We start from the raw sequence: 26,245 nt of genomic DNA, 5'->3' as shown, positions 1-26,245 counted from the left end.
CTAAACGTCGCTTGAAGGCAAAACGAAGTTAAACGAAACCCCCATTCACAGTCTGTATTGAGAGCCTTTTATTATTTTAAAAAGTTACAAAACAAAGCTCGTAGACTCCTTAACTCTTGTGTTCTACAGACGGCCTTAAGGATTATAACAGAATAAAACGCTCCCCATGCAAACGTCGTCATCAAAAATAAATGTGTTATCTTATGTACATATAAATTACTGTCAAATATTAACATTAAAACATCTCCATTTATAAATGGACTGCAGCAAAACTGCAGCAGTTTCAATCTTCCCAATAAATCAGATGCTCCGTCTGTGACATAAAAAAAAGCTATCAACCCCTTTTCTTCTATTTCCTTTAAGATAGCAGGTCTTGTTTGAAATAGCGTGGGTTAAGCCTTAAAAGCATCTCAGTAGCAGCATCCTGTGTGTCGTCCTCATGCAACAGCAGTAGGGTGAGGACGTCGAGGAGCCTTGGAGGCAGAGCTGTACTCAGAGCCACCTCTTGCTATCACGTGCTGTGTCGTCCTCCCGTCAACACGGACAGATGCAAGCCCACATTCCGTAGTCTCCGTTGGAAATCCGTTCACAGCCAGGCTGACTTTTCTCTTCATTGCGTTTGTGAAATGTAGATGGGCCTGTCGAAGCCACAGGCTGAGTTCCTCATGAGGGTTTAGAACTTAAAAGCTATGAACAGGCTTTTATGAGGGCCCAATGATTATCCCAGAGAGTAGAAGTGCAGTTCTCACCGCAGGTACTCGTGAGGAAGAGAAGAACATTGCACGATGCCCGAATCCAGGACACATAGATGGTTTAATAATGAACTTTCAACGTCTGGAGGTGGATTGCCAATCTCACAGATCGTGGATCCAGGACATTTCTGTTCGCAGTCCTTCTGACAGCGCCTGAGCATTTAGGGGACTTTTAAATCTCTCGATTCTCTGTGCTCACAAACACATCCTTAGCTGTTCGTTTCCCTTTCCACAGACCTGTCCTGCATGTATCTAAATCCATTAAGCACCACATCTGGACAAAGGTCTGGCATTTCCACCTTGCTGGAGAGTGGATGAAGCTGCAGGTCATTGTTGTTGCCCGTGGCAATAGTCCCTCCAGAAGGGTGAGTATGAGCAGAATTGTCACCATTTCCAGCATCTTCTTGCACAACTCGGTAGTTTTCAAGGGTCAAGCTCACACTGGGGATGGTGGGTGTGCGACCTACGTTCAATGTCTTCTTTAACGTGAACCTTTGGTAGCAGAAGAGGAGGGACAAGACTAGTGTATCCACCAACAGCTCAAGCATTTCAACTACAGACAACACCGAGGATCCAAACCAGAGACTCCATTGGCTTCCCATGCTGGACAGGAGCAGATTCACCTGTGGAAAGAATACAGGGTTGTGTTTATCAAACGCAGCAGAGCTCTGGGAACATGAAGTGATTGCACGTTGCGTTAGCTACTTGCCATTTGGGGAGTAGTTTTGTGTGACTGTGTAAAACATGAAATTTCCAAGCCTCTTCCTTAAGAAGAACCATCCCATCCTACCTTGGGGGCTGTAAACAACCCTCCCTCCAATCACACACTGCGCACCCTAACAGATGACAGCTAACAATGCTTTGAGATGACATAGTGCAACCTACAGAGAGTAGAGGTGACTCGTTCACAGACTTGTAGTTCAGTTGCTGGTAGAAGATGGTCACCTTGGCAATGTCCCTCCTGTATTGGAGAAAGGGAGCAGTTAGCAAGGCTCAGATGTCCACATGTCATTCACTTGGTGGAAGGTACTGCTCTCGTTTTTACAGACCCACTGCTAAGCAATAGGTCTCAGCACCCACTCGAGCTTTCTTCTGAGGGTGTTGAACATCAGCTTGGAGCAGGGTCACACAAGGGACTGTCTTACAGGGAAATTTATTGGATGACTCTGTACGTTTTTCTCTTGCCTTCTCTTTCCCACCTAACATCTACAAATTCTGCAAGGATGAAGAGTTAATCTGTAGTTGAAACAGGATTATCTTTGTGCAGCGACTAACCTGTTGCTGGTGGAGTTATATCCATTCTGATGCCTTAGAGCTTGGCGGACCCAGTCCTGCAGTAGAGGATACGTACGTTATTGGCAATTTTGTCTTCTGAGTTCTGGTATAGTTAATATTTTGTAAATGTAGGTTTCAAAAGCAATAATGTGGCTATTGTAAATAATAAAAAAAGGGTGTAATTGATTGGTTTATGACACACAGTGATAGCTGTCAAGTAGCAGCGGTATTTGTCAGAATAGCAAGGATATACACGCTGATCTTTTAGGTGTGTGTAGTATTCTGGTTCTTAAATTCTGCTATAATGGCAACCCCACTAAATAATTTCCTCTTAAAATGCATAAGTTGTATTTTCATCTGCATTATCACCTATTGCATGCGAGTTAATCACCTGCTCGTACATCCCGAGTGCTCATTTACCATCAGAACATGCGAAATGGCAAGAGGTTACCTCTTGACCCACAGGGTTTCCATCGCAGCGCTTTGCAAACAGTAATAAGTGAGCCGTTACGCCTCAACACCCACTGGAAGCAAAAAGGCATTAACGCTCTTTTGTAGGTGGGAACTAGGGCAGTGAGGAGAATCCCTGAAGGTCACAAGGACGCTTGGATTAGAACTGGAACTGAAGGTACCTCTCTAGAGTCTTAGTCTGACATCTCAACTATCAAGCCATTCCCTAGGGGCCAAGTTTTTGTCCCCGTTTGCTTTGGTTGCCTCTTCTGTTGCTGCTGCCCGAGTCGTTGTTTTCACCCTTGATTTTAATGTTCCAACAGCCACAGCAAATATAGTATCCCCTCTCAACACAGTCTGCATGGACTACCTGGGACTTTGATGATGGCCATTTAGCTGTCCCTGCAGACACCTTGTACAGCCACTCCCTGAGAAGATAAAAATGGAGATTATGATCACTATGACTCTTGGAATCTAAAAGTGAGTACAAGAAGCAGTTTAACAATGCTAACTACTCGCCCAAAGCAGAACGTCTGGGCACAGCTCTTGAGAACTTTGGAAAAGCTTTGCTTAAAAAATAAAACCAGAGGTTGCCTGAAAAACCGTTCAGGTCAGGAGGAAAACCAGGATGATTTCAAAATCCTGAGAACTTTTCTTTGATGCATTCAAACACAAAATATTTGATAGTTTTTCTTTAAAATTGTGTCTTTCTGCTTTGAAATTTGCCTGCGATAAGAAAAGTGAACAAAGCAAACTGATATAGACTGGAAAATGACACAATTCGGTTTGGGCTTAACAAAGCATTTCAGTGTGATTAAAACAATTTTCAGTTTCCCAGTTGGTCCATAGATTTTCCACTACGTTGCCTACATTTCCGTCAGTGTAATTTTTCCTCTGCAAACTGACATGTATTGCGCTTTACTTTTGTGACCTACCGGCAAGGTTTGGGGCACTGGTCAAAACAATTCAGGTGGTGATTTCTGAGCCTGCTGTACAGCTGGTAAAAGCAGTGACCTGGTGAACGAGATGGGAAGAACACACTCAGACACTTCCTTGGGAAGTGGATGGCTACCAAACCCTCTGCCCTCCCGTGGCCTTCCCAAGCAGACAGCACGCTCTCAAAGAGACTGGGGTTTGCCCCTCTCTTCCTTTAGAATGATTCCAGACAGCCAAGTTTATTGCCCGTGTGTAAGGCAGATGCCTTCCCCGTAAGGATCCTTGAGGACAAGTCAACCAGAACACCAAGAGAAGATATTCAAAACTTTGTCTTATACCAGCACAGCCACCAATATCAGTAAGACGAAAGTGCTTGACTCTATACTAACATCCTTAATAAAGGAATGCTTGATTGCGTCAAGGCTTTTTACGCGCTAACTTGACATTCATGCAAATGGACAGGAAGGTATCTGCCACCTGTCTGGATCCATAGTTCAAGCAGGAAAGTAGAAGGGCAGTGATTTAAGGAGACGTGTAAAGAGTGACAAGTGTAGGAAGGTGCTCCCTTCCAACCAGGACGAGTCTTTCGCTCTTACCCCACGCAGGGTGCTTGTTGTAGTTACAGTACTCGGCACCGGGAGGCAGTGGGTAGTAGTAATAGCCACAGCCACATTTTCGAACCATTATCCGCTGGAAGCAGGAATGCAAACAAGCCTGGAAAATAAAGAAGGCATAAAAGATTGGATAAGCCTGAAATTCTCAAGGGTGGCCGATGTTGTCAGTCTGTAGCATGCAGGTGCCAGGAGACGACGTACAGGCTTTGTTACTGCAAGAAGACACCGGCCATTACTAGAGCGTAATTCTAGATTCATAGCATGGTTTGGGTTGGAAAGGACCCCAAAGCTCATCCAGTTCCACCCCTGCCATGGGCAGGGACACCTCCCGCTGGATCAGGGGCTCCATCCAACCTGGCCTGGAACCCCTCCAGGGATGGGGCAGCCACCACTGCTCTGGGCACCCTGGGTCAGAGCCTCCCCACCCACACAGGAAAATATTTCTCCCTAAGATCTCATCTCAATCTCCCCTCTTTCAGCTTCAAACCTTTCTCCCTTGCCCTGTCACTGCACTCCTGCGATGCAAACTGATTTTGCTTTTTATTCCTGGGCTTTACCACTGAAAACAGTATTGAACTTGGAGGGGACAGAATTTTTCCCTCCTCCTTTTTTCATTATGCCCAGTAACATCCCAGTGAAGCAGCCCAAGCCTCTAGAGCCAGGAGCAACTCCTTACACAAAGAAAGACCTGATGGTCCAAGAATGTCCCACCAGAAGAGCCCAGCTGCCTTGACTGGCTCACTGTTTGATCTCTCCTGTGTTACGAGTAGGGAAGAGTCCCAGCGTCCAGGGCTGAGTATCCCCGTGAATCATTTTGTTACCTCCGGCAATGACTCTGTTGATTTGTAAAAGCCCTCTGGACAGCAAAGTATGACTTGTTTGCTATTCACCCACTCTAAATAAGCTGGGGCCTCAGTCAGTTGCTCTGCCGGTACCTGCAGGGTGTAGGAGTTGTTGTACAGGAGCTTAACATCCACATCATCGCCATTAATCGTGCATTTCCCATAATTGCCACCCAGGCGATTCACCTCATCCTGTGGACACAGAAAAGAGTGCTTAGGAGCTTTAATTGGACCCAGCCATCACCGTCTAAACTTAACTGGATGGCACATCCCAGAAAGGACAGGAAGGGGAGTGCTGCGCGTGAGCAGCCAAGCTGTGTCTTGATAATAAAACGTACAGAGCAACAGGACAAAGGTGGGGGAGAGCGTGTGGTCAGTCACCAAGGTTAGCAGCAACTCATAGTGTCAAAGTAACTAAACCACTTCTGAATGTTTGTTCTCATCCTAATTTACACACAGAACCCCCTGAGTAGAGCTGGAACGAGATGTAAAAGGTGTAAGAGGCTCAACGTAAACCAAAGCAAGCTCCAGCATATTGAGCACCAAAAGGCATCTCGCACGCTCGGAATGATTTTATTTCACCCATGGGAACCTGAGCACAGTGAAGAGAGAAAAGGGGCGCGCATAAATATACATGGGGAGTCAAGAAATGGACGCGAGAGTCCCACAAGTCCGTTGTATGAATCGGACACTGTTCAAGTCCTCACGACTTTCCGCAATCAAAAGGAAAAGAAACAATGCTCTCGAGCGAGTGGCTAACCTGCTGAATGCCTATGGTAGTTGCAATGCCTGGTCTGATGTCAAAGCCTTCATGCTCGAGGAATGGTGTCTGGTTGTGGTTGTGTATCATCACTTTCACACCTGCTACCGTAGACAAGAGTGGGATGTGATCCTTCTGCTCTGCTCTCAGGATAAGGGAAAGTCCTGTAAACCAAAGAAAAAAGAAGCATATAACAACTCACTTCAGGCCAAATCAGGAACACCACAATGTCTTGAATTCGCAGCACTGATCAAATTGCTCTCCTAGCACACACTATTTTTCCCTGGAGATCTGCTGGCAGCAATTGCACCAGCTTATTCCGAACTTCATAATATTCTGCTTGCTCTAAGTTAAGATACAGCTGCATTGCTGTCATATCATAGAATAGTTTGGGTTCAAGGGACCTTAAAGATCATCTAGTCCCATTCCCCTTGCCATGGATGGGGACACGTCCCACTAGATCAGGCTGCCCAAGGCATCCAACGCATCCAACCTGGACCAGCGAAGCAAGGAAATACAGGATATTGCCTGTGCCACCAGACTGGAAGACAGGGCTCTTTGTCAGTAAGTCATTCATAAAATATATATATTTCATCCATAGCCAAATTATATTAATTCTAGCTCTCTTTCCCCGCCTTTGCCCAATCACATACCATAAGGAATCCCAGGTTTTGTAGCTGTCCAAAAAGGGTCTGTTCCCTTGCTGTTAAAAGTATAGCAGCTTCCAAAGACTGGGTGGTGAAAGTGAACATAATCACTGAAATCAAGAGAGATTTGTGACAGGTTTTAATCATGAGTGCAGCAATACATTTGCTTCTGTGCAGGATGTGTTTTGTGCGTGTATGTACAGGAGTGCCTATGGGAAAGAGTTATTAACTCTGAGGATTCCTGCTCCTTTCCTCTCAGGTAGATAGATGTTCATCGTTTACCATCCAATACAGTCGATGCATCTGTGTAGGTGTAATTCCTGCTGGATTTCTCAGGTGTTTTTGAACACGAACTCACAGCCACAGAGGTAAGTCATGGCAGAATGCTCATTTCTAGGTTCCTAGCCCCAAGCTCTAATCATGAAAGGCTGTTCTTTCTTTCAGTCACACCTCCAACAAGGGCTAAGCCTGGCATGGTTTGCACCTCGTACCAAAATACGCCATGAGGTGCAGTGCCTGCACTGCCTGGAAGTTCAACCTCAGTTTTAGTCTCCAAAGTCCATAAATTCTGCTGAAATCACAATTAGCGTCTCAAGAAGTAACATACCTGGGTCTGCAGGGCTCCCCGTCGTACTGACAGGAGTAAACCATATCTTCTATTTGCTCCTCGTGATCAGAAATGTTGACTATAACTGGCAGCTGGGACATGATATTCATGTAGTGAAACCTATACCATTCAAGAATTGCCCCCATCCCAGAGGAATAGGTTTTGTAGAAGCAATTCTCACCTCTGGCATCACACTGGAAGAAAAGAAGAGAGGGGGCTGTTGAGCGCAGCCAGGGTGTGACGGCCCAAGGGGAACAAAGACTGCGGGTAAAGGCAAAAATGGGTACAGGGACAACAGGAACTTTGAAACTCTCTGATAATTTCAATTGTCATGGAATGGCTGAGGCTGGAAGGGACCTCTGGAGGTCATCTTGTTATGTGCTAAGCACCTTCACTCCACAAAGCTGAATTAAGTGCGCTACTTCATCTTCGGGGGGTGGGCGTGGGGAAAAAGAGGCAGGAGGAGAGAGCAGACAGGCAAAGTCAGGTACCGTGGTGGGAATTCTTTTCAACCTGTGAATCATTCAAGTACTGAGACACTTTCTCTGTTCTCACTCGGGCCTCAGACAGGTGAACACTCACAGAATCGGGTGAAAGTGTGCCTGGTGGAGGACTTCAGGAGAGGGCAGGACAATAAGAACCAGGCAAAAAGCACTGGCCTTTCAAGCCACATCCATCTCCCTCTCATAAGCTTCTGCTCTTAGACCCACACAGAGTGACCAATTCACATTTATTGTAGTCATCCTCTTGATTTCTTATTGCCATCTTTCACTTTACCTGCAACATTTCTAGTGTATTTCTAGAAATATCTCAGCTGTCCTGCTAATCTAGATGTTTAGAAACGGGGACAACGATTCCCATAGGCTGCTGCGACCATTCGCTACTGAATTTATCACTTCTAGAAGGAATTTACATGTGGGTGAGATGTGTAAAAGCGTTGACGTCACTATCGTTTCACTTCACAAGAATCCCAGCAATCAGCACGAACTGTTAGAGGCAGGGATGGACTCTCTGGAAACATCCTCCAGGCTGTCATTGCACAGCATTGAAACTACTTATTTTTTTCACTCATAGATTGGAATGCACCTTGTGAGAGCTTTCTCAGGGCCCTGAGTGTGCTGGTAGACCTTAATGGCTCTGAGCAGCCCCACCTGGGGCTTCCACGCACACCCTCTCCCAGCAGCTGATTTAAACTCCGTCTGGGCCCTTCATTCTCTTTTAGGTGGTAGGGATGCTGCTCTCTAGTGGGGTTCCTCCCTCCCTGGGGATCCTGTTGACTCAGTGGTTGAGCTTCACAGCCTCATCTTGACCCTGCTTCATCACCGTGAGCTTGTCTGAAGATCTGGACTCTTGATTGGACCTGGCCACCATACGTGAGCTTTCCCTGCTCGCTCCTCAGGTACGGTGGGACGGACCCTGGTCCCTTGGGGTTAAAATCTCAAAGAGGACACGCACTTACCAGCCTGAAGCCCACGCTGGATCGCTTCTTCCCTGACCTGTTGTGGGGGTCGGGCATTCTGACAAGTGAGAAGTTTTGGCTAAGCTTGAAGCTTGTTCTGCTGAGATTGCTTCTGCTTGGCAAGTCTTTTACAAGAAGGTTTTTCTCGTTCATGTGGAAAAAGCTGGCTGAGGTATTGATGCCGTACAAAAAAGCGATCGATTCCTCTGCCATGCGATCCAATTGAGTCAAATGTTCACTAACCAGTTCAAATCTGCAGGGAACAGAGATATCAGCTCTTTGTGAATATCCACCTTCTTACTAAACAAAAGCACTTGGTTTGATGTACCCTTATGGCACCTAGGGGAAGCTGCTCTCCTGGTCTCATCAGACCTTGATGTCTGCGTGAGAAAAGCCAGTAATTATGGTGCTTATGCTTAGTATACCTAAATTCAATGAATTCATTTATTAAGAGCTCCAGTAGATGAATTTCCACTTGCTGGATCTTCTACTGAAAACCTCAGAGCTTGTGGTACTCCAGCATCAGCCGCACAAACTGGCCTTTCTGTCAGCCAATTAGATAATTATTCTGAGGAAATGACTTAATTCCTTTACTATGTAATCGGAAATTCCTTGATAACTCGCCACTACTGTGCGAGCCTTGTTCGACAAGCAGAGCCACACAGACTTCAAAAGAAGTTGTATTGTCTCCTTAAAGCCGTTCTGTGGCAGGAAAACCCAGGCAGAATCAGCTCAAGCATGCATCGCTCCAGAGATCGTGTGTTTACTTAGGGATAAATACACACTGTAGCCATCTTTTGGGGAAAGATATTGGTTTTATCAGAGCACAGAATTGGTTTAGAAGCTTGAAACGAGTCACAAGGTAGAGTTACCTCTATCCTGACTCAGTGCATGAAATAAACTGCTACATGCTATTGCATAATTCCCAACAAGATCTTATCTTAAAACCAGTTTGGAAATACAAATAGTCCCTTTTCACCTCAGTGAAGCAGAGACACCTCCCTCTGCTTTCAGCCTCCTCCAGGCTGGAGGTTTGTGACCCTCCTCAAATCCTTGGGACCATTAAGCCATGCCTCTATCCAAGGGGGAAGCACGTGTTACCTGTAGGGGTCCAGATTGCAGATGGTAATTGCTGGAAACATCTTGGGCTCCGAATGCATTGACATGGTCAGGACAACAGGGTAAGCCCAGTACTGGCTGAACATGAGTGCAAACTGCCAGTATAACATGCCGAAGCTGGCCAGGAAAAGCAGAGTCCAAAAAGCTGTTTTCATCCTATTGCTGTCTGAGCACACAAGGCGGATGGTGCCGTGGATTGTTGTGTTCTTACAGAAGAACTCAAACATGTCCTTGAAGGAGTCGTAAAACTCAATCAAGCTTTCTTTCTTTTCTTCTTCTCTTGCTGCTTCCTGCTCCATCCTCTATGTCTGTTTCTGTTCAACAAAAAAGAAAAGCATCCTTATTAGCTGGTTGAAAAGGACCACAGCCGATCTCTGGACCCTTTCAAACAAGGTGTTAATGAGTTTGTTATTAGCAAAAGCTGAAAATAACTGTGAGCTGAGGCTCATCTGCCTTTCTAGAGTTTGGACACCAGGAAGTAGCAAAGAGGTCAAGTGTTCTGCATGGTGCATTCTATCCCGCTTACACCATGACTTCTCTGTTAGTGCGGATATGCAAAGTTAACGTGACTAATAGACGAGGTGCTGAGCAGTCTGCAGCCAAAGGGGTGTGTAATTTTCTTCTTTCTAAGAACAGTAAGGTCCAACACTTCATTCTGAACCATTGTGTCACCACGCACTAATACAGATCTGTAACTAACTCATTATGATGAGCGTATTGCCAGTGAAACACACTGGCCCATGGGCCTGGAACTCAGAACCAGCAATACATCTTTATCCTTATGTCAGGGAATCCGGATAAATCCAGCTGTCAAGTGAATGAAAAGGGCAAATTAGGATCTGGTTTTAATTTTTGCTCTATGAGCTCTCGTTGTGAAGGATGGAGGTAAACAGGATTAATTTCTGCCACCCTTGAAACAGAACCACGTTCAAGATGAAACATGGTAGGTGTTCCGTAGTTTAGGTGAGCAGAATCAGGTCAGGCATTTCAGAAAGGAACTGAGGAAAAACACCACCTCAGTTCAAACCACAGAGGGGATTAAGCAGATTAGGATGCGGATAAAGCACTGCAGATGCTACTTAAAGCAAAATGCCGGTGGGTTATTTCTGAAGACCACAGAACTATTAATTACTACTGTTAACAGACATTTTGCCTTGTATCTCTTACACAAATAGTTTCTTCCAGGAATCTAAAAGTCGCCTTCTCTTTTTTTTTTTTTACAGAGGTGATAAAGAAGCACAGGAACTGAAGGTCCCCCCAGAAGAGTAACTGGGAATGAAAACCCACATCTTCTTTGTCACAGTAAGTAAAACACCTATTGTGCTACTGCTGATGAAAGGATGAACGTTATTTATGCCCTCATGTTTTAGCCAGCCCAGGACACCTTCCCGGGTTTTAGTAACTGTTTGAGACGTTGGGCTAATGTTGACATACTTCCACTTACTGAACATGACATCAAGTCCTGTGAGTTCCCAACATTACAGCACTCCGTGAATCACCGTGCCCATTATCTTATTAAGAGGAGTTTACTGAGTACAACGCTTTGGTCCAACCTTAACTCCAAATAAAAGTCTTGTAAATACAGTGCCAGCGTTTGGAGGCAGGTCAAGGAGCACACAAAGAACTAAAGAATGGTTGCAAGAGGGCTGTGTGACAACGCAGTGAAAGCAAAGGACCATGGATGGAGGTCACCAGAGCTCATGGATACACGGGAGCACACTGACCTTCAAACTCAACTAGACCCTCCCTTTATAAAGCCTGGTTTGATTTTAAAGGGCCTTGGAACATGATTTCCTAAAGAGTTATGAGCTGATGGGACAACCTGGAGAGGAGAGGGCTGTGAGGAGACCTTGGAGCAGCTTCCAGATCTGAAAGGGGCTCCAGGAACGCTGGAGAGGGACTCTTGGTGAGGGAGTGCAGGGGGAGGACAAGGGGAGTGGTTTTCAGCTGAAAGACCATTTAGATGAGATCTTAGGAAGAAATGTTTTGCTGTGCGGGTGGGGAGGCCCTGGCCCAGGGTGCCCAGAGCAGTGGTGCTGCCCCATCCCTGGAGGGGTTCCAGGCCAGGTTGGATGGAGCCCCTGATCCAGTGGGAGGTGTCTCTGCCCATGGCAGGGGGTTGGAATTGGGTGGGCTTTGAGGTCCCTTCCACCCCAAACCATTCTATGATTCTATGTCACAAAGACCAGGAATAATCCTTTACACAGTGCTGAGCACTCCAAAAGCTGCGCACCCGGTTAGCCTTAAAATATCCCACAAAAGTGCATTATCTGACAAGGAAATCCAGTTTATCACAAATTATTTTCCCCAGAGGCCATCACACATACCGCATTTGTATTTTCAAGATATTGTTTGACAATAATACACTATTAACTCAAAAGCATATGCACCTCCTTTATACATCTATAATTAACGTCACAAATGACTTTTCAGATTTCTTGGATAAACTTGCCACTGGACAAATACGAGAATCCCAAGGGAAGCAGAATATTAAAAAAGAAAGAAGGGCAAGAACAACTAAAAGGAAACATGTAATAAAGAAATAAAGTGCAAAATGAGCAATTCCACTTTTGCTACAAGGAAACACCGTGTTTGTGCAGTGCGTGTACAAACTGTTACTCCCACACAAAGCTGTGGTACTTTGAACCACTGATTACAAATTTTATCAGCTAGTCTCGCAGCTGAAGGCTTACAGCTGAATGTTCCTTTGGTCAAAAAGGACTACCTGTGGCAAACTCCAGCAAGAAATCCATGGTAGTCTCACGATCCCTTATTGTTACACATTTTTCAGATTAAACTCTTATGCTAAATTGTATGTTCAACCTTTATCTTATACAGCTCTTTCTTCCTTATTTTATTGTGATAAATATAAATGAAAATAAGCCTGCAGTGTATGTTAAGAAATATACTGAGTGATTCCTTAAATATTTATTGTGTTTTAAGACAGAAATGACGATTCTATAAGAAAATTCAATCAGTTGCTATTGAATTAATGTCACTAGTTAGTGTTGCTTTGATAAGAAAAAGGAGAATAAAAGGTAATAGTTACCAAAAGTAAATGCTAAGTCAAATCTATCAAACATTTTTTTTCTATGTATAATTTTAAATCTAAAAATACCACCCGTGAACGTTCAAAATATGACTTTCAGAGTCATTACACAGTTTACAGACATTCTGACTTGGCTTTTAAGGCTATGGCTAGTTAGCTCATACCACTGGGATCTGCATTCTTAAAATAACTAGAAGGAAAAAGCATGTGATAATGCAAAAAACCCCAAAGGAAATCTTCCCAAACACACGTGTACAGGCAACAGAACATCCTCTCTCCACTGGATCCCCAGATCAGCCTACCACTAATTTATTTAATGCAGCAATTGCAGGCAGGGACTTAAGGAACAAATAATAGTGACCATCAGCCTGCTTTGTCTGTGGGAAGTGCCTGGAGAGAGGCTGCGGGGTGTAAGAAACTCAGAGGAAGTTCTACAGCAGTGGCAAACAAGTACGCGTTCATGTATTATCACAGCAACCCAATGCTCAACACATCCTAAACACACATCGACGCCGTGCAGACAAATCATTACTCACGTGGTCGGTCTCTACAGATCGATCGTACATATAAACAGAAATAATAATCAGTAAAAGAACTAAGACCGTTTTGCGAAGCACCCCACTGTACCTTGGCAGGAACTCTATCTTGGAGTGTTTAGAGTAGGCGCTAACCCCAGCCTTCGGCTTTGTCCTGAATAGAAGACAAGTCCTGGTCCAAGGCTCCCAGGTTTCTAACTGCAGGTACTTTGGGAACCGTCCAGCCTATATGGATCGAATCGATGACATCAAAAGGGGCAGGGCTTAAGAAACAGATCATGGAATTATTCAAAGCATGATCTAGGCAATAATAGGAAGTGCATGAACTGGACAAACAAGTTAACATTAAGGTTGCACTTGAGTTAAAGTTGGTTGGAGTGGTGGTGTGTTCGTTCTTTTTTTCCATGGCTAGAACAGCTTTTTAGCCGTTATCTCTACAAACACCTAGGGAAGGAACCACAAATCCTTTAAGGTTCTTTCCATTCTGAACTTTCCCATCAAGAAATTAGCCTTCTGTTGCCTTTTCATGGTTTCCGGAAGCTTGTATGATCACCAGTAATTGAAGCCATTAAGGTTTCCACAGGTGTGCTTGAGGAATTGCATACCTCAGTGTAATCTAAAATGATCAGCTACTCAGTCTGAGGCACACGTGGCACCGGATTTCTTCCTGCTTCTCCAAGACTGTTGCTTACCTGTAGTGGGTTTTCCCATACCCATTAAGAATTTGACTCTTCAGATCTTGAGAGTTGAATAGACTAAATCAACTCTGATCCTCGATTTAGATTGGAACACCCTGGTTTTGTAATCCTGCTTAGTTAAGACTTGCAAAACTCTGCGTAAGCAATGCAGAAGTAGATTTAGAATTCTGGGACTGCTAAAACACAAGCACCTTGGAGTGCTTGCATCATTAGTACTGACATCTGCCAGCTGGAAAACAGCTCTGCAATGGTTTTGCAAGAGGCTCATGGTATGAAAACATTAATACTCTGGATACAGATAATGTTGAGAGCTCCAAACCAGAGCAGCAGAGCTCCTGCCTGCCTTTTAAAACCATTTGGGACCAGATTTCCCATTGCATTGGAAGGACAGCCTGCTCCAGTGCGAGGTGTCCCTGCCCATCGCCGGGGTTTGGAACCAGATGATCTTTAAGATCCCTTCCAACCCAAACTATTCTATCATTTTATGAACTACTGTTATTTGCAGAGTCAACTGAACTGTCTTGTGAAATTGAATTAAAAAAGAAGGGAGAAGAGACAAAGATCGGGGTCTGATTTTGACTGATATCAGTCAGTCCTGTTTGCATTTTTAACAATTGCTTTGTGCTAGATTTTGGTTTAGAAACCCAAAACATCTGGAAAGTTCATCTCAAATTTCAAAATGATTGTTTTAAAAGGTGAGAATCCTATTAAACAGCTGTAATGAACATGTTCTGCCCCTCTCTGTCTTTGGTATTCAAAGGAAACATCACAAAAATTATTCAGAAAATATTTTACATTTTTGAAAAAGCCAGTATTTTGGGGTCTAAAAATTAAAATTTGATTAAAAAAAAATCCAACTGGCTCTTGAATGAACAACTACTCAGAGACATTTGTCACTGATTGATGAAGAGATAATTAAATTCTCATTAAAAAACTCAGAATACCGAAAACCTAATTCTGTCACGTTCATTTATTTGTCTCCCACCCTTCTTCCTCTCTTCATTTTATATTGTGCAATAGAAAATGGCAACAATAAACCCTTGACAATGGAATTGTTGCACAATGAACATGCACAAGACAAATTCTCTTGCTTCATTATTGCTGCGGGCCTCAGCGCAGAGGTTCTCTGGCAACGCATCAGAACAATACCTTCTGAGCCAGCCATGATCTTTTCCTGCAGGAAACGGAGAAGAACTGGATGTGCAGACAACGCTGTCCCTCAAGCAAGATACCATCTCTGCACTTGCTCCTTTGTCAGCCTGTATCCTGAGCTAGGAGGAGAGGAGGACTCCTTCACTGGTGAAAAGGTAAGTTGCTCTTTCTTTCAAAATACAGAAACAGATAACGGAGATAACATCCATGAGAAAGTCTTCTAGGGTTGCAGAAAGGTCGTGCTATAATTCTTTTTGGCACTGGATGATCTTTAAGGTCCCTTCCAACCCAAACTATTCTATGATTCTATAATTCTTTTCAGTGGGGCAGAAGATGTTTATTCGTGCCCGTCGTACTGTAAGGGAGGGAAGGAGCGAGCATCTTGCCTGCCCTGTAGAGCAGAGCGAGGTTCAGTGGTTGAACGCACCCTCCGGACAGGTCGTGCTGCCTCCCACACAATGAGTTTTCAAACCCCTTTCGCTGAATTGCCATTTGTTCTCCAGTTCGGCTTAATGGAATTGCATCCCGTTTAGCCGACCAAGAGTATCCAGGTAAATCAATCAAGGAATCCGGTCATTTTGCTTTTGAGCTTTTATCCTGCTGTTGTTGATGCAAAGAACTGCCCAAACCCCACACTGCTGACCCTACCCTGGTTCTGAGTGTTGCGCCTGCTCGGGAAGGATGAGAATCCATTCTCACCCATGTGATAGAGTGCTGAAACAGGAATGAAAATCACAACTGTACAAGCACGCCTTGGAACACCTGCCTGTCTTAGTATCAGAGTAACAGATGAGAAGTGCGAAGAGTACCCTTTGTGTTCAGAAAAGTAAATGTGGCGCTTCAGGACATGGTTTAAGTAGGCATGTTGGTACCGTGCTGATAGTTGGACTTGATGATCTTAGAGGTCTTTTCCAGCCATAACGATTCTATGATCCTCCAAGCGGAGAGAAGAGACTTTAGCTACTTCCCTTGGGCAAAAGAGTTACTCGGTGAACAAACCTTGTGGAATGGACTCAGACTCTTAGGGGAATCTCCTACCAGACAATGCCTTTTTTTATCCTTGATTTTTTCCTTGCGGCTGGTGCACATGATAAAAAGTTTTCCTCTGTAGAGCAAAACTCCTAACACTGACTCTGGCTGCTACGAGATACTAAGCAGATGAACAGCATGGACAAGGTTCAGGATGTAGAATGCTCAGTGTGCCCGTCCCTTTCTGCATTTGCTGTTGTTACAAAGAGTCTCGGACATTAAACTGGAGAAGCCTAGTGATGATGTCCAGCTCGCCCCTCTTGCTGCCACTGCCTACCCCTCTAGAGCTCAAATATTTATATATTGTCCAATCTCATTGTTAATGTCCAAAGCAAGAGGTGTCGCACTGCCTGGACTTCTTGTCAGAACACTGAAGTGCAGTGATGAGTCCAACCGGGCAGATGAGAGTGCTTTTCCTGATCATGTAAATCACCCCTTTTTGGCTCGCATAGGAACAAAAGAACACTTCAGCTACTCATTCACAAAGATTTTCCCAGTTGGTTGAATATCGCTTACACTGAGAGACCTAAAACGAACTGGAAAACTGAAATGACATATTGAAATCCCCCCGCTTGTAGCAGCTCTCCCCGCTGCCGTACCATAAACCTCACTGTAATTTGCTGTCCACTAACCACACAAACTGTCTTTTAGTTATTAACTTTCTCCCTTGCTGCATTTGTTTCATATTATCATTCGCTCCCACGCTTAAGTGTTTCATTACGTCCTATTATTCCTCAACTCGTCTGTGGCTTCCAGAGATTCCCATTCTTTTCTCTATCCTGTCCTTCAGCCCGTGAGCTGTGGGAAGCAGCCTTTGGCACCCCCTTCCTCTAGCAGTGAAGGGATACGGAGCAGATCCTGCACCCTCCTCCCTCCAGTAGGCTTCGTCGATCTACACTTTAATCTTGATTTTTAGCAAATCTCGCTTTACTCACGTCACTCATTCCTGCATGAACGGCGCTTATTCTCCTGGAATGCTCCAGGTTACTCTGTCAAACCATCTTCTGACATTTTCTCTCATTGCACAGGACGCAGCACGCCAACCCAATTTTCCCCTCTCTGAAATCAGCATGACTTGTCTCCTCTGGTTTTGTGGAAACTCCCTTACAGTGCTTTCTTCATGGCCACTGGACAAGCCAGTCTATCCCTCCTCCCACTCAAAGGCAGGCAAACTTTTGTGGGCAACTCCAGCAAAAGGAAACTCCCAGCGTTCCCTCTTGGCATTTGTTGGTTGGCTGTGCTGTGTATGGACATGAACTGGCACGCACCAGGCTCTGCCTCCTGTATTTTCTCCCAGTTCTTACTACTTTGTCATCTTTTTAAAGAGCGCAGAATTGCTTGTCTGCTGTCCTGCTGGAGAAAGGAGCAGGACTCGGAGGTATTAGGAAGTGCTGGCAGCTTCTTCGGTCCTATGCAAGAGGCAGTCCCTGCCCTGGAGAGCTTTCAGACATTGCTTAATGTTTCCTTCTGATCCTGCCCCAAATGTTGTTGAACTAATTTAGATTTTCAGGTGTTTTCTTTCTCTTCTGGAATCTCTGAAGCTCTGTGCACCAAAATTTCTTCTGGGGATCCCGGCATTCATTCCTTTGCTTGTGCGAATCTTTGAGCCATGAGGGTATCTACATCTTGAAACCACAGTGAGCTACGCCTGCAGAAATAGGATAGCATTGGTGTACCCGGGCACCCCTTTTGCGCTGGTTTGCAACTAACCAAAGCAGCTTCCACAGCTCCAAAGGCTGCCGAAACTGCTGGAGGAAGCACCTCCACGCTCCTTGCCTTGCGCTGAGCTCCGTGGTGCTCTGGTCTCGTCACCAGCAGCGCCCGAGTGAGCAGGGCTAAAGCTGGCACATCCTCACAGAACCCAGAAATCACAGCAATGAGCACCTGCGCGTTCTGCTATTCATTCAAATGTTCCTTAATTACACCTCTTGTTATGAAGAGGCCCCGCGTAACCCCTGCTTTTCACTGAGCCTCCACGAGAGGCGCAGAAGGTTAAACCTCAGTAGCAAAATCCTCCCCTCTGCCACTGTGACCAAGCATTCATTTCCACTCACTCACCATTCTGAGTAAGACGTCTGTAGCTGCTCCTGTCATCCCTCCGGGATAACACCTGTGTTATTGTTTCTCTTCCTGTTCTCTGTTCTTGTTCCTTTAGTCACAGGCCTTCCTCGGTGCTGTTCCACCTGCTCAGACCTGCCAACCCTTCAGCCGGTTTCAGGGATTCACAGGCTGGTGAAATCCTGCTTAATAGTGCATATTCTTTTATCCTACTCCAGCTCAGACGTAGTATCCGTAGGAATGCTGATGCAATTAGGACTGAAAGAGGTTGGAGAACATCAGTAAAAGCTTCTTGTGTGTGGACGTGCAAGATGCAACCATCCTGGAATCACAGATACCATAATTCCACCATAAATGAAGCCCAAATCTCCCTAAGAAGTTATCCAAACTCCTGGAGAAAGTGGCAGATAGTATGTCTGGCTCCTGTCTTCAGGCAAGGAGATCTTCCCCGGTGATCCCTACTCCTCTTGAGACTCGGGAGAGAGATTGCAGTGCGATGCTTGGCAGTGGTTCACCGGGGGTAAAACAATCCAGTAACTTCTGGCTTTCCTGTTGGGAGCCGGGATAGATGTCAACAAGAGGAAGAGGTACTACACTATGGCAGCTGGGAAGGAGGGGAGTGAAGAAACCGGGAACGAACTGTGCAAGGGCAAAACAGTCATTAGCAAATCGGTAACTGAAACTAGCTATTACGTAAGGGGCTGTGTCAGCTGCCCATACCTCTTCAGATGGATGCTTTTTTGGGTTAAATTCAGGTGCAATACTATATTTTCCATCGGCAGCCTCTGAGGGATTCCTTCAGCTTCTCACAGAACAGCTCTGCCCACACCTGCAGTCAGTAACTGCAAAACCACAGACCCAAAGCCCCAGAGGCAAACGTACAGGTCTCTGTGAAGGCCACCAGCGCTGAAAACTTCAAAAACCATAGTAAGAATCCCCTGAGTGCAGGAAACCCCTTAGTGAAGTCATTGTGGCTGAAGAGAAAACCTGGCTTTACCAAAAAAAAAGTTGATTTTGTAACCTTCAAATAATGCCAAAGGCAATCCAAAATGCCAGGCTGAGGGATTGCAGAGGTGACTTGGTTTTTATTCATCCAAACTTGCAGAAGATGATCTGGGAGACCCATGAACATCTCTGGGTCAGTTTCCTCTGATCTTTGAGGTGTGCTTATTCACATAGAAAGCACAGTAGTTTACAGGTAAACCATAAGATTTGCTATTAATGACTTGTTTTTCATTTTTTCCATGCCCAGGAAAGCTTTACTAGCCAGTCAAAGAGTAGAAATGCTGCCACGTGACTTCCATGGCCCACACCTCACCACGAAGTAATGTGGAGTGAACAGTACACCTGAAGAGCACTAATAGTCCTGGTCCGACCTGTCTGTTCAGCGCTAACAGAAACCCTCCACGGAAGTCCCCAAGGGACCCCCCCAAAGTTAGGTAAGGAATGGGTTTGTAACCAAATGGAGTTAAACTACCTAATGATGTTTTGTCACTGAATTGACCCCATCAGCACCCATAAAACCCAAATGAAGGTGGGAGTCTGCAAACTCTTCACAAAGAGTTCAAAGCCTGAATCCTCTTTTTCTGGAGAGTCCCTGCTTGCCAAGGCGATTTTTTTAGCACTGTAAAGAAAGAAGCAAACAAACAGAAAACAAACCCAACCCCAAAATCAACCAAACCCAAACACAAGGGGATATTCAATTTTCCTTATCCGCTCGAATCTCAAAAGCAATGGCAGCAAATCATAGAATGGTTTGGGTTGAAAGAGACCTTAAAGCCCATCCAGTCCCACCCCTGCCATGGGCAGGGACACCTCCCACTGGCTCAGGGGCTCCAAACCCCATCCAACCTGGCCTGGAACCCCTCCAGGGATGGGGCAGCCACCACTGCTCTGGGCACCCTGGGCCAGGGCCTCCCCACCCTAAAAATACAAAACTCCACTCACAGACAAGGGTAGAGTCTGCCCCAACGCGGACAAAGAAATACCAACTTGAAAGCCTTCAACTCTTGAACTTTTCTCTTCTCTTGCTGTGCAATCTTGGGCAAATCTTTCTGCCTCTCTGTTGCTTCATCTCTGAAACAGCCATAATGACACTTTGCAGCATTGTTGAGAGGGTTAATTGGTGTTTGTATAAAGCTTCGGTGATGTAAGCTGCCATGTAAGCACGATGATGACTATTGCTTTGATACTGCTTGTTAATTGCAACAGGACGGGTTATAGTCATGCTACAGTATATAAAAGTATGGTTTTAAGAGATATTCCTAGATCTCATCTGGTATTTTATGATGATCGGTACCTAATCCTGTATTAGACAAATAGGTGAGAGAACTCTTTGTGTCTTTAACAGTCCCGGAGATCATTTTCAAGTGTGCAAAGGGTGCTGCCTGCATCAGATCCCATAGATTTTGGCCTTTAGCTTTCAGCCTCATCAAATGAGCTCCTTCCAGTGCCCATTGCTTAACGTAATAGACTTTCTTCCAACTTCATCAGCACGAGAGGATAAGATCTTGAGATTATTTTCACTTCTAGACTCATTCGTCATAAAGACAGACCAGCAGTAATTACCTATGAAACTATTTAAGACCCTCCGTGCTCCATCGTGCCCTCCGTTGCTCCTACAGGTCGGTTATTTCTTTGTCAAAAATACCGTGTACTACATACGTCTGCGTACACTCCTGTGTTTGTACTCATGCAAACACAATGGTGGAGCTACAAAAACGGTAAGATTGGGGTTTTTATTTTGCAGTTGGAGTGAACAAAAGCAGATTATCTTTGATCTGTGTCAGACTTCAGGATATGCCCTGAGCAACCCTCAGGAAAAGACTCTCTAGGACACATGGTCATGAATATTCAGTGTAAATGGTGAGGTGGAACGTTATTGTGTTATTCTGGGTGCCATAGGAAATCACGCTGCCTTGCTGTCTTATTTCTGAGAGTATCAGAAAGTTACTATTAAGAGAGTCTGCTGGCAGACACAAATTCTAAACGCTATTTGTACCAATAGTTACAAAGGGCTTCCCTCCTCCTCCTCAAAAACTTGTTTTCCTGCAGGGCTCCAGCATCTCCAAAAGCCTGTGTCAGTGAGCGAACTGTTTATCTACACCCAATCTGATCAGAATCTGGCTGTAGAAGCCTGCACGTGCGTCCACACTGTCTGCCTCAACTGTTCTAGTGGCATTCGGTGCATCCCCATTTCTCTCCGTGGACATAAAGTTAAAGATGGATCAGGAGGTGGAGCGGGAAAGCAAGGACTTACAGCTCAGTAAACCTTTTGTCATTGAAAGCATCTGACAGCACTGGAGACAATTCTGCGAGGTGAAGGCAGAGAAATATTTACCGAAGAAATTGAGCAAGGCAGCCCAGTCAATGAGGCTCATTTTATCTTTAATCAGAGGGAAACAAACCACTGCTCAGCTGCAGCGATGAAGGAGATGCAGACCTTGCACATTTTTTTATGTTCTTTTAATCAGCATGGCATACAGGAGTCAAGTTAAGAAAGTACTACTACTGTTTCTCCCTCGCTTCTCTCATTCAGGCAGATTTTTATACAGTTCCTTGGTTTTCCGACCTTCGGACAAACAGGCTGTGTTCGGTTTTGTCTATTCCACACTCTCATGACTGTTCTCAGCCATATCTCCACTTCCCTTATTCCCAGGCGGTTTTTCCCAGCCTGGCCGTCTCACACATTCAAGGTGCATCATCCTGCGTGTTGAGCTTGGAACATCGGGTGTTTTTAATAATGTTTATTCTGATACGCTTGGTACCATCTTCGCGCTTTGTCTCAGTCCCAGTTCATCTTCCATGTACTTGGCATTGCTCCCACAGTCAGCCCAGCCAGGATCTTCCTGTAGGACTCATTAATCTTTTAAACGAGGAAGAAAAATGTTTAGACACAAAAACTTCCTAGGAAATTGCCAACGATATCTGTGAAGAATTATTATCTATTGAGATCCGCGTAGAGATTACCTGGGTTTAAAGGAAGTTCAGCGGTAATGAAACCACAGCCATTATAATGGCTTTTGAAGGCACACATCCATCGGGCAAGGTAATAGCTTAATCACGTCCTAATACCAGGCATGCTGCGCTTTGGATATAAAGAGCAATGTAATCATCCAAATGTCAAATACTAAAGAAGAGCACGCGGAAGTGGCGAAAGGTCCTGAGTGAGAGTGATGAAGAGAAAGGAGAGAGTGGTATGTCACGCCGTTTGTCTTTGCATCTGAAGGTGATGTCATTAGAAGGCCACTTACGGCCACTGGTGGCTCCGTACCAATTACTGCTTGGGAGACACGGGCTGGGGAGGTAAAAGGGAACTGGATCCTGGTCATGGAGCTCCTTCCCTAGTCCTGGTGAAATAGATAGGGAAGAGGATCAACCTTTCCTCTTTCTGAGTCAGAAAGGTAAGCAGAGTTATTTTCTAAGTAATACTATCTCCTTGTCAATCACCACAAAGGAAGTCACGCCCAACCTTAGCCAAGCAGGAGAGGAAATCAAAGGGAAAAAAGCCCTGGTTTCAGCAAGTCTATCAGCGTTTGGGTTGTACTGCCTGCCATTTCATTTGGGTCACCTGCAGCTCTTTGATTGCCTGCTGCCTCTCCGATTCCAACAGTAGAAAATGAAGTAAATCACAGAAGGTATAAAGCCTGGAAATCTGGCCAGTAAATGCACAACATCGATCATTATCATAACAGCAGTGATTATGGAAAGCATAGATTGTGATCCACGTTTGGCATCTGCTGGTGTGGAACCTTTAGTCCAAGGAGCTCAAAACAGGTGACATTCACAAAGTGATTAAGCGTGCGTGCTTCCAGTAAAGCTAGATTAAATAATATTATCCCTTATTTACACAAGAAGAAAAACAGAGCTTCAAAACAACTGATTGATTTCCTCATGATCAACAATGAATCAGTGAGACTCAGGAACCATCATAGCCCATCTCTGCAACACAAGATAACCACCCATGTTGAAGCTATTTGTGAATAAATTGTCAGTTCACACTAAAAAAATAATATATGAGGCTCAGTTTCAGGGAATCAAAGTGCTTGGGGATTTTTACAAAATTATATAGTTCTACTAGATAAGAATATATTATATTTCTGTAATATTATGAAACAACAATCGCTTCAGTGACAGAAGAACTACCTAAAAGGAGGCTGTAGCAAGGTGGATGCTGGTCTCTTCTCCCAAATAACAAGTGACAGGACAAGAGGAAATGGTCTCAAGTTGCACCAGGGGAGGTTTAGATTGGGTGTTAGGAAAAATTTCTTTACTGAAAGAGTGATGAAGCATTAGAAGGGACTGGTGAAGTCTCCATCCGTGGAGGGGTTCAGCTGCGTAGGTGTAGCACTTTGGGACATGGTCTAGGAGGCACGGTGGTGGTGTGTTGATGGTTGGACTGGATGAGCTGAGAGGTCTTTTCCAACCTTTCTGCAATTCTATGCTTCTAGTCCTGTTCTTTCCCTGCTTAAGCTAAGAGACCTATCTCGGTTATCTGAAGCAGCAACGGGTTCAGTGGTCAACCCATGAGGTAACTGAAGAAGGAACCCTGCCCACTGAGCACGTTTGAGTTGTGCAGTTAGATCTTCTCCTGATCCCACTGCAACGGGACTGTTGGTAACAGGACTTGGGGAAATTGCTTCGCCAAGGGTATATCCAGTGTCTTTCTGGGATACAAGAGCACTGCATTTCATCAGCATCCTCAGCTCAGAGCAGCCTTGAGGCATGGCAGCCTTGAGACAGGTTCTTCCAAGTGTTCTCTGTCCTCTGGACAATCTAAACAGAGCTGCCGCGGCATTGCCACATTTACTGGACAAGATTACATTTGAGTACATGTGAAACCTAATTAACCCTCGCTACATTCCTTGGGGTGCATTTTCTTTCTAAAATTACTTCTTCATCCACCGAGGTCGGCTTCAAAATATCCATTTGACTGCATGCATGGAGTAGTGCACAAAGTACTGCTTTCATTGGATGGAGAAACTGAAGCAAAGGACGTACCCAAAGGCACCCAGAAACAAAACAAACTGAGTAAATTCTGATCGCCGTTATTTCTACCCAACCTGAAAACTTGTAGTGCTTTTCTTGCGATTGCAATTAAAGGAAAACTATCTACAACACAAAATTTATTTTAAAGACTAATGCAAAAGGTCGGTATTCACGAGGACCTAAAGATGTTCTCATGTTCTGTCACCACCCATGTGATCCTCCTGAGGGGCCCGTATAAAATTAAGATATAACTCCCACCTGTATGAGACAACCTCACGTGACTCTGTCCTGGAGTTAATCCTTTTACAAGTTAATTTAGTAATTTCTACTTACTTACTTACTTGCTGCACTTAAATTGTTAAGAACCTTGGAGCTTCTCATGACTTGCTGAGCCTGGGTTTAAAATACGCCTTCAAGACATGACAGCAGAACACCAAAGATACTTTACAGAAAGGAAATTCTACCGTGTGATTCCTTTACAAGTTGGAAAACAACTGGGAAGAAAGAAACTACTCTGAGAGAGAAGTCTCGTTCTATGCTGTCATTAGTGTGGAGAATAACATAGCTGAGAGATGAATGGAATGTTAATGACAACCCACTTATCCATCAAATATTTTGGGGCTGGGGAACATTAGAGAGAATGACAGAGGTGTAACTACGAGCTCTGGAATCCCTTCAGCATTCTGGGGCCTTTATAGTGTCTCCAGGTTCATGTTTCTCACATTTCTGGGCTTGGATGATTTAGGAATTTCAGTGTAAATAAAAAAACAAAGAGACAAAACAGTGTGGCAGAGGAAAAAAAAAAAGGGTAATGGCCCTCAGGTCAATGGGTATGAAACTAAGTACGTGTTATCCTGCGTGAGTGGCCAGGGGAATGCACGTAGACTGATCCAGCATTCTAATAATACCTTGTATTTACCCAGTCAGTGGGCTGCCACTGCCCTCTGTTGGGTGCTGGCACAGAGGTGCTCGAACTGGGAAGAGTCGGGATCATCGCAGGAATTATTCCTGTGGGTGATATCTGCTTCTTTTAGAACAGTAAGAAAAATTCTAACCTTTATTGCAATCATGCAGCCCCTTCTATGAGCCTGTTGCAAACTCTGGGAGACTCGATAATTTGCTTTTCTGCCTTTTTACTTCACCTGAGGCAATAAAAGAAGATTATTGGCGCAGTGACAGAGATGCACCTCCCCTAAGACAAGTACCCATGCTAACAATTCATGCATACAAGAGAGCGGCTGTGCTCTATGCCTGGAGCACTAAACACCGATGTACAAATTCAGGAGCCAGCTTCCTCCTTAGGTTTCATTAAAATGAATTTTTGGATAACTACACTTCACAAATTCCCTTTCACAAACACTACCCAAGTTGCAAATTTTGGAGGCCCTGAAAGGAAAGCATTGGAAAGGAGTGAGCAAAAAATCCCTCTCAAATGGGATACAATTCAGGATATAGTTGACAACTGAAATGCCAAAACCACAAATAGGTTCTTAGTCTTTTGAAGAGGAATTTTTAATAAGGTGGCTATTCCCGTGTGTGTGAAAAAACACATTAGGAGATACAAGTATTCAAATCCAATACAGCCAAAACTTGTCTTGAGCTGACTCACACCACCAAGAACTGACCAGAAGAACCCTGACAGCCACGGCTCCGCTGAAATCCCTTGAAAAGTGCTGTCGTGACCAATACCGGATAAATCCTGTCTTGCACAAGTGGTATGTAAACACAATCTTAGCGTAACTCACCCCACATGCTTATTGTGCCAAGAATGATGTTAAGGCCAGTTGGAATTTTGTGTTACAAAACACTTCACAATACCCACGTTGTTAAAACGTTTAATCTTTAAAGTGTGGGCATCTCACATAACCCCTGAAGGGAAGGGCTCTGTGCCGCAGTGCTGGACAGTGAGCAGAGGATCCAAGACACAGGAGAACTCCATGGTCCCTTTGACAGAGTGAGATTTTGCAGGGTTTTCTCCTAAAATGGCCGGGATGCAATGCCTTTAATTAAAAGTGAACAGATACTGCATCTTCTTGTCCCATTTTCATATCTTTGTCCCATATCTTCTCAAGCCGAAAGAGGAGAGATTTGAACGATACTAGTAAGAAACATTTTCCTGCTATTTAAACATCACAGAAGCAGCAAATGCACGAATATGACACAAAATGATCTGCTGCGTTGTTATGGGCTTCCCAGTGGAATCCTGGATCCACCAGTAGGGCTGCCCCTGCCCTTCTCTGCGCTCCAGCTCCTACCTGTGCCCCTGCCTGCATA

General features: G+C 44.7%; 1 protein-coding gene across 5 annotated transcripts; it reads right to left on the bottom strand.

The window, feature by feature from the left end:
- Positions 1–114: 114 nt before the first annotated feature.
- SCNN1D (sodium channel epithelial 1 subunit delta) lies at positions 115–26,245 on the bottom strand. 5 transcript variants are annotated; one of them, XM_054085493.1, is made up of 13 exons: positions 24,313–26,245; positions 9,444–9,775; positions 8,343–8,595; positions 6,884–7,077; positions 6,283–6,386; positions 5,630–5,793; positions 4,963–5,061; positions 4,010–4,127; positions 3,413–3,491; positions 2,848–2,905; positions 2,028–2,083; positions 1,638–1,713; positions 115–1,375 (listed from the first exon to the last, which is right to left on the bottom strand). In XM_054085493.1, exons 2-13 carry the CDS (start codon positions 9,758–9,760, stop codon positions 962–964), a joined length of 1,932 nt encoding a protein of 643 aa, XP_053941468.1. In that variant the 5' UTR covers positions 9,761–9,775; positions 24,313–26,245; the 3' UTR covers positions 115–961. The 5 variants fall into 5 exon arrangements, with proteins under 5 accessions (XP_053941468.1, XP_053941470.1, XP_053941469.1 ...); XM_054085495.1 differs by lacking the exon at positions 24,313–26,245 and adding an exon at positions 19,931–20,004; XM_054085494.1 differs by lacking the exon at positions 24,313–26,245 and adding an exon at positions 17,984–18,205.

Source organism: Cuculus canorus, chromosome 21 (assembly GCF_017976375.1).
Source record: "Cuculus canorus isolate bCucCan1 chromosome 21, bCucCan1.pri, whole genome shotgun sequence".
Classification (NCBI taxonomy): Eukaryota; Metazoa; Chordata; class Aves; order Cuculiformes; family Cuculidae; genus Cuculus; species Cuculus canorus.
The sequence above is the reverse complement of the archived record's forward strand: the minus strand, read 5'-3'. Positions and strand labels throughout refer to the sequence as shown.

Excerpts from the sequence above, each read along its gene's own strand:
- SCNN1D (XM_054085493.1), bottom strand. The coding sequence starts at position 9,760 with ATGGAGCAGGAAGCAGCAAGAGAAGAAGAAAAGAAAGAAAGCTTGATT. Across the intron at positions 6,387-6,883 it reads GGGGAGCCCTGCAGACCCAG|TGATTATGTTCACTTTCACC; the intron begins GTATGTTACTTC and ends TCTTGATTTCAG. Across the intron at positions 1,714-2,027 it reads TATAACTCCACCAGCAACAG|GAGGGACATTGCCAAGGTGA; the intron begins GTTAGTCGCTGC and ends TCTCCAATACAG.